Genomic DNA, 9,115 nt, shown 5'->3' on the forward strand with positions numbered 1-9,115 from the left:
TCTGAACAAGCTAGCCTACATTTTGGTTGAAAATCATTGTAGTTCTAATTAGTCTCTCGAGTGATAATTGTATTTTTGTTCTAGGAAAGACAATTGGTATTCAGAATCCATGGTTTGGATTCGTCCAAATTTGTACCACATAGGGCCCATTAATGGACGAAGTACTCCATAACAAATCTTTTTTTATTTTTAATGCTCGAACCTAAATTAATCTTTGGCCAAGGATGGAGGGATATCAACATCCCAGCATACCTCTTTGGTGGTGAGCAAATCATCCATCTTTGACCACGAAGATTTAAAAACATCAAACTAAACTTTCTTAGATAGACTTTTTTTGTTCCTTTTTGAAAATATATGTTGTATTAAAAATAAATAACCTTCTATATCACAGTACTTTTATGTGTTTATATTAATTTCGTCATTTTAATAAAGCCAGAACATTTAGTTTGATAAAAGTCTTCTTTGGTTGTTGAAACTCAAATTAAATATGGATAAAATGATAAATTATGAGATTGGTTGTTATTCTAGTTTTTATGTATTCAAAAGTTACAAATCGGATAGCAAGATACACAATCAGTATATTAGAGATTATTTATTTTATGATTTTTTTGGCACGCAGACTACATATGGGGATTTATACGATTGTGTGAATTTTTACAAGCAACCTGCATTTGATCATCCATTGCTGCAGAATCATAATTTTCATCATGAGGCATGATGAAACCTACTTTACATAAGTTAAAGCAGAATTCAGGTACCTCTACAACTAGTGGGTTATCAACAATATGGCTAAACGGTGAAGGTTGTCCCGTTGGAACAGTTCCTATTAAAAGGATTGACAAAGAAGATCTTATTAGACAAAGACATATTCCACCACCAGAAGATATAACATTTGATGTCCAATTGGCTGTTGTAAGATAATTTTATACTAATTAATAGCTTTAGCTTGAATAATTCACGTTCAAACAATATAATCTTTATAGATATAACAGTATAAAAGTTCATCAAACTAAGTAAGACTTACAAAAATGTCATGCATTAAGAGATTAAATATGTTTACTTCTCAAGTATCGCCACTAATCTCATATATATCTATATATTTACCTGCTTGTTCACAGGCTAACAATAGCAAAAAGAAAATACAAATCTTCGCAAGGATACAAGGTATACATGTGGAAGAATAGAGTTGATATGTAGAATTTCTTTTGTTTCTTTTTTTAGCTAAGCTTACTTGATACTCTCAAGAAGTGCATATTTTATCATATATTTATAATAATGACAATATTTCAAAATCTTAAAAAATAATTTAAGAATAAGTAGTTAATGATAAGGGTAATATATGAAAAATAATTTATTTTTCTATTGATTTTCTAAATGAAAAAATACAATTAAAATATATTTTTAATATAGTGAAAAAATATAAAAGAGAAAATATATAAATATATATCTTTTTTGGATTTAATATTTATGAAAATAGTTAAACATAGCAATGGAGTCAATTCGGTTTGTGGCTCTTTATAAACTTGTGTTTAGTTTTATGATCCTACCTCTTTTTTTTTTTACACACGGTAGATTTACTTTTACACGTAAGAGATATGTATTTTACATATAAAAGATCTAAAAGTTAATTTTCTTAATTTTAAAATTATAAAGGGGAATGATGTACAAATAACACATTAGTAGTGTGAGTGGCTTTTCTTTGTCCGCTTGCCTTCACTTGTCTTAGAGTAGGCACAAATTAAGTCTTACTCAAGCTTTCTTTTAATTTTTCACTTTTTCCTTGTCCCCTCATTGTTTGTTGTAAAATATATATTAAGATTTCAAGCAAATATGAACATGCTAAATTTGGATGCACTTAATTTTACCATGAATTAATTATTATATTTAGGTTGCAATAGCTCGAACTCAAAATGATCCAAATAATAAGTTTGGGGGAGCAACAATGGCAGCTAGTTTACGGAATCCTCACGTTGAAGGGCAGCAACATAGTGCATGTCGATTGAAAATTCAAAAAGGGTCGGATATTGTACAAGTTGGATGGAGAGTAAGTTCAATACTTATACAATAAAATTAATTATTTTCTTTTCGATTTGACATCATTATTTCTTTTTAAGTTATTTATTCTTTTGAGTAGGTTAGGGTTAGGAGAATAAAGGAAAAGACGATGTGATAAGTTTTGAATATATACTATACTCTAGATGCAAGTTTAAATTGTTATCAGTAAGCTTCCACTCAATTATCATGATAATTTTATTTCGTGCTCTAGGTGGATCCAACACTTTACAGGGATACTAAAACTAGGCTCTTTATATATTTTCAGGTAAGTTAAATATCTAAATATACTCCTATGATTTTATTATCAAGTACATAAAATTTGGTTTATCTATGTACCTTAATTTTCATAACTTATGTAAGAGAAATTTTTATAAATAGGCTGGTAATATACATTGCTTCAATATACTATGCCCTGGCTTTGTATTGGTGAATACTAAGATACCTATTGATAAGGTATACGATACTATTTCACAAATTGGAGAAGATTCATGGGAGGACACCTTGTCCATCGATCGGGTACACTTTATGTTTCTTTTATTAAGTTTCCATAAAATCTTTTAGTGTATATACAGAAAACTACTAACCTAGACACTTGTTATTAAAAATAAAAGGATTTAGTCAGCGGGAATTGGTGGCTCTTGCTTGAAGAGAACTATACCCAAATTGGATTTTGGCCTCAAAGAATCTTTACTGATTTAAAAAGTTTTGCTACAAATGTTGAGTGGGGAGGAGTAGTATATAGTTCATCAAGTGTACCTGGACCCCCAATGGGCTCCCGACTTTTTTCTATTGGAAACAAAGGTCATGAAACTTATTGTAGAAAGATTACAGTTATAAATGATAAAGGTGAGACCATTGATGAAGATAAAACTACCGCATATGCAGACAATCCTAATTTATACAAGGTTGTTGATATACCTCATTGGCAAGCTATAAAGCGTCAACATTTTGTACTCTATGGGGGACCTGGTGAGAATAGACAAGTCTAGATCTTCTAGTCTTGTATATTTATGAAGTATGCTTTAGCTAGTTGTACTAGAAATCAAAGCCCGTGAAATGCACATGTCCGATATTTGATTAAACAATTCAGTTCATGTAGACAACAACCTTCAAATTTATTGTATGGATAAGCAGTAAGGTGTGATCATTTATATCCAATACTTGTTTATATTTTGCAGTTTTTTTTATTTTGCAAAAATTAATCTAAAAAATGAATATGTGAAATTCAAACCATAATTTTTGATGTAAAATGTTAGTAACAATCAAGATGAGTGCCATTGTACATAATAAGATTCGAGGAACATGATCAACAGCTTGCAATCACAATATAAGCATACTAGAAGTACTATTTCAAAGAAAATGGATCAGAGTAATCAATCAAAGAAATATAGGATGATTGACAGTTGCATAAAGATAATTCAGTCTCCTATAGAACTGTAATTAAAAGAAAGTACCAAAAAAAGAATATAGCGATAAATTTAAAAGATGTAGAATGGAGTTCAGTTACACAAAAAATGTCATATAGTCTCCTATAAGATAGTAATTAAAAGAATATATAAACAGAAGTATGAAGGATCATTTGACGGAGAGGGCTTTTTTGTGTCGTAGTTCTCAATTTTTGTTGTCCTGTTAAAGTATGTGAATCTTTATTTATATCCCCCACCAGGGGCGGATCTACGTAGAGGAGACGGGGTGGTATGCCACCCGGATGCTCAGGTAGAATTTCTTATATATTCTGGTATTTCACGAAAAAATGGTTATTATGCAAAGAGTAGCACCCCAAACCACAAAGTGACTGTAGGTGCCATGGTAAGATACCAGCTTTTCACATACAAGACCCGCGATCGAAGCAGTTGATTGGCAATGGAATTTTGCTTTTCCCTCTCGGCTTAGTCGTTCCCTTTTTCCATTTGTTAATCTTTCTTCTCTTTTTCTTAAATTCTTGTAATTTTGTTCAACTTTGTCTTTCCTCTCATTGTACAACCCCATTTTTACTATATATTAAACATTTGCTTCCTTTAGCTTTTTCTAGATCTAAAATATTTTTTATTTAAATATAATTTTAATTATTTTCTTATGTTATCCATATACTGTTGTTTTCCCTTTGATTTTGAATAAAAGGACCAAACATTTTTAGTTTAGTTATCATGTATCTTATAAAGTAAATCGAATTAATTCAAAACAAAATCGAATAAAAAATAGAAACTTTGCAAAATATACAGCCTAAATTAATCTCCTTGACTAGTGGTAAATTTTAATTAAATATAGTGGCACCCGTAGTAATCGAATCGTGGATCCGTCTCTGTCCCCCACTATCCCATGTGACATTCCACCACAATGGCACCTAAATTGCATGCTCGAGTCCGATAAAAGATTTCACATTGTGAATTGATAAATACAGAAATTCCTAATATTTTATCATAGGTAAAATAAAACCTTTCTGAATTCAGCCTTCGGGTGTCTTTATTGTCCATTAGAACTTTTCAATTTTAGTGACATACTTAAAAGAGCACTTGGTGCCAACATAGTCAATCCCGGGCTCGCACCCTAGAATCCGGTCAAACTCACAAATTCGGAACACTCATTCAATTACAAGTTCAACCATATCAATTTCATCTAATTCCGACCTCGATTCGACCTTCAAATCCTCAATTTTTATTTTAGGATGTTTTTACTAAAATCCCCCATTTCACTACAAAAAAGACCTAAATTGTGGCAGTTTAATAGCGGGGGTCAGTTTCAACCCCCACAAATTTCGTTAAATAGCAGGGGTTTAAATAACCGACACAATATAAGCAAATAGCGGCGGCTCAAAACCTACGCCACCTGGAAAACAAATTAGTGCGCTAATATTTACAACACGTTTTTGGCTTTGCTCATTTTTTGGCTGAAACAAAATACAAATATTGAGAGATTAACTCAAATATAACAAAACCTCAAAAGTTCTGCCACTTCTCACTAACATTTTTCCATAACTCAAGGTAATGATCTGAATTTTGAGAGATTAACTCAAATTTCATGCTTCCTTCTACTTTAATTTTCTTAAAATCAGAAGTTTTGTGTAAATTTCTCATTCTGTTTGTAAGATTTGAACTCAATCCTCGTTTTCTCCTTTTTTTTCCTTCGATTTTCCTCACTTTTTCCCCTATACAGTGGCATAAGCATCTTTATCACTGGCATAGCAATTGATAGGTATCTTCAATTACAATAAGTTTTTCTAACCTATTTTTGGTTTTGTGTAATGTTATTTCTTCAAAATGGGTCTTTCATCTTTCCCATAATTGGGTTTGTATAATGGGGTGATGATTCTAGTCAGTAGGAGAGACTCAATAATTTGTTGACTCGGTATTTGGTTATGAATTTCTATACGTCTCTTCCGTCGTGGCGGTATTGTAAGACTTGAAACCAGACTTATATATGTCATGAGGTGCATGGTGAGCATCAGATTCGAGGAATGTCGGCTATTATAATCAGAGAATATTATTATGGTCATGTGAATGTTGCGGTGCATGGTATGAATTCAACAAAGGTACGCAGTCATGTTCTGGTACATCGTGTGGTGATTGGTATGGTGATCGTATGTTGGAAACAAGCCTAGCAGAAGATTCCGGATGTTTGAATTTGTCTCTAAGGCTAGTTTGACTAAACAAGAAGGGAAATCTTCAGATTTACTCGAGTAAGTGTGCCCAACTGAGTTGTGGTAGCATAGGTAGGTGCATAAGGTGCTAATCAGTAATTTCGGACAACTCCAATGCAATTCTTAGCACGTTCGAGCACGAACATATGTTTAAGTGGGAGAGAATATAACGACCCGACCGGTCGTTTTGAGCTCCAGCGTGTCGTTCGGCGGTTTGAGGCCTTGAGTAGCTTCACTTTAGGTATTATGACTTGTACGAGTGGTCGGAATTTAATTTCGGGAAGCTCGGAGTTGATTTGGAAAGAAAATTCTCATTTCGAAAGCCTTAAGTTGAAAGAATTGACTAGTTTTGGAGCGTTGGGCATTGATTTAAGTTGATTGAATGGCTTGGGAGCCGGTTATGAAATTTCAGAGCGAGGTAAGTCACCTTTCTAACTTTATAATAGGGAATTAACCCCATAGGTGAACTAAATTATTATGTGCTTCTATTTGTGGGGGCTACGTGCACATGAGGTGACGAGAGTTCGTACGTAGCTACTAGCTACGCTTACATCTGGGTAGTTGTAGGCTCACATCATGCTTTATATATATTGTTATTGATTTATGTTTATTGTTTGCCTTGAGATGGAGCGAGATTGAGTCTGCTTATTAAATATTTTTGAAAGGAGTTGAAATTGAAGAACTTAAGTTTTAAAAGGTTTCATTTGAACTTTGAAATTTTGAAAAGAATTGAGGAATATCATAAAAGCTGAAGAAATCTATGTGTAACCGCGTCGCATATATATTTCGTGAGCGGGGTAATTTCCTTAAAAAGTTTCAAGTTGAATTTATATTATTTTAAAAAGAATCAAGAAAGAGATATGATTTAAATGTTAAACTTATATTTGGCCGCATCGCATGTATGATTCGCGAGCGGGGTATTTCCTTAAATTTATATTTGACCGCATCGAATGTATGATTTGCTAGCGGAAAAATTTATAGATGCATCTATGGTTCGCGTTATTCGACCCTATGGTAGTACACAGTTTAAATAATTGTTGGATCGGGCCGTACGACCTCGACATGATTTGCGCATGCTAGTATTGCTTGCCTTGAAATTTATAAATAACGATATTGCCTCCCTGGTATAAGATAAATTAATAATTTGAAATGGCCTCATTGGCCGGAGATATAAATTGTTAAAAGATGAAAATAAATTTGGAAATCCCCTATTGACGAGAGAATTTATTACCTGTCTCATGTTATTGCGTTTACCGTTGCCTCATGAAAATCCATAATTTATCATATCCTTGTTATATTGATTATAGCTCAGAGTAAGTGTCTGAGTCGACCCCTCGTTACTAATTATTCAAGGTTAGGCGGGATACTTACTGGGTACGCGTTGATTTATGTACTCATGTTACACTTGCTGCACATTTTTGGGCAGGTACACACATGTTTAGCGTCCTTGTGGGTGCAAAGGCGCGATTATGGCGGGGACTTAGGTGAGCTAAATTCTATACAACGTTCCGCAACCAACAGAGTCTGCTTCAGAGTACTTACATTTTTCCTGTCCAATTATATTCTAGACAGTTATTGTATTTTATTTTACATTCTTAGTAAATGCTCATGCACTTGTGACACCGTATTTTGGGATGATTATGAGTTGCACTGTATTGGAAATTCTTTTAAAGATATTATTACGTATTTTGTAAACTCCATCTTCTGCTATTTAATTGAGGGGAATAACTATGAATTCAAAATATTAAAATGAGAATTTACTAATTATTGGTGTTGGCTTGCCTAACAGTAGTGTCCGACGCCATCACGACCTTTCAAGGATTTTAGGTCATGACAACATGGTATCAGAGCACTAGGTTCACTTAGGTCTCACGAGTCATGAGCGAGTCTAGTAGAGTCTTGCGGATCGGTACGAAGACGTCTGTACTTATCTTCGAGAAGCTACAGGGTTGTTAGGAGCACTTCCCTACTTGATTCTTTTGAGGCTTATGCCTTCATTTCTTTCCCATTCAATCTTATACGACGTGAAGCGCTGGTTATATATCGGGAATTGAGAAATTGTAATGGTACTACAAATGTGGTGTGGAAGTTTCTCCCTGCATAGTTGATTGGGCTATTGTCGTCGCCTTGTGGAAGGATATTCTATCATTTTAGCTCAGTAGCTGTATTTCTGAGAGCTTTGAGGCTATGCATAGGTTGCTATGATTCTCATGAGTTGTTATCGCACAGTATTGATGTGATCGCACGGAGGAAAGGCAATCGAACTAAGAATGTTCAGACTTGGGTTGATGGAGTAGCGGGACTCGATATTTTCGAGCGTGGTGGAATCTTTGCCTAGGATGTGGCGTCATCGTCCTTGATTGGTTATAATGTGTTAAGTCCGCCGGTGTTATGGTTTCTTTCAATTTGCCTTGGGGCAAAGTATTATAAATGGTGCCGAGAAAGCGACTGTCAAAGGTCGCAGCATGCAGAGGTTCAGGATCGAATTGGCATTCCTTGTATTGCTGGCTCGAGAAAGATGATTTGCAAAGGTTTAAAGTTGGTAGCTACCTATTGGTTCAAGTGCTACAGACATAGATTTTGGTTTAAGGCAACAACTGGGCAGCGAAGGATGAGGAAGGATATGTGGAAAGTGCCTTGCGATAGATAAACTTATATAAGGCCAAGTGTGAGAAACAAGAGTCGGGTAGTTACTTAAAGGAGTGAGTTTGACCAAAGTGGGAGAGTGGAAAGGTAGCATATGGGTTCGGTGGTAGGATGACTACACACCTTGAGAAAATTTTAGAGTGATTTGGGATTCATGGTGGACAGTTACTAGGACTACGGGCTTAATTTAGAATATTGGCTGCTATATTGAGGAAGATTGGGTGTTACAGAAAGGAGTTGCTTGACATGAAGAAGGATACAACATGACCTTGGATTGGAACGTATTGTCGCACCTTGTCCATGAGGAGTGAACGGATTTGACAGCCAGTGAATGAGCACGGGCACATGATGGGTTGTTGATTTCATAGTAATTGTACCCAGTGCAGTGTCGTTGGATGATATCGGCATAAAGTTTCCACAGGTGGGTCATCTCCTGTGAGCAGGTTAGCGGTTGCGTGGTGTTGACGAAGCTCTTATGGAGAATTTCTACTGACTATCCAGGAAGAGGTCGAATATGTGCATATGGATAGTGATTCAGAGTATTCATGAAGTGTTTAACATAAAGGATTTCGAGGAATTTGGCGGGTTGATTATGCTAGATCATGTCGATCAAGGAATTATCTTGGTGGGTTTCAGGTTTATGCAATAATAGCTTCAAGCTAAGTGGGAGAGTTCCACCGCCTACGGTTGGATTGTGTGGTCGTCTATTTGTGAGATTTCTGGTTATCGATATATTGATGGGTTATTACGACTAAGGAAAGAGAACATCAGTAGGAA

The 9,115-nt window shown here is 34.8% G+C and overlaps 1 protein-coding gene across 1 annotated transcript; it reads left to right on the plus strand.

The window, feature by feature from the left end:
- Positions 1-717: 717 nt before the first annotated feature.
- On the plus strand, positions 718-3,044 carry LOC142180054 (protein neprosin-like). Its single transcript, XM_075250973.1, has 5 exons — positions 718-912; positions 1,889-2,044; positions 2,267-2,320; positions 2,434-2,508; positions 2,667-3,044. The coding sequence occupies exons 1-5, from the start codon at positions 718-720 to the stop codon at positions 3,042-3,044; spliced, it is 858 nt and encodes a 285-aa protein (XP_075107074.1).
- The last annotated feature ends 6,071 nt before the right edge of the window (positions 3,045-9,115 follow it).

The sequence above is a fragment of the Nicotiana tabacum genome, chromosome 4 (assembly GCF_000715075.1).
Source record: "Nicotiana tabacum cultivar K326 chromosome 4, ASM71507v2, whole genome shotgun sequence".
Classification (NCBI taxonomy): Eukaryota; Viridiplantae; Streptophyta; class Magnoliopsida; order Solanales; family Solanaceae; genus Nicotiana; species Nicotiana tabacum.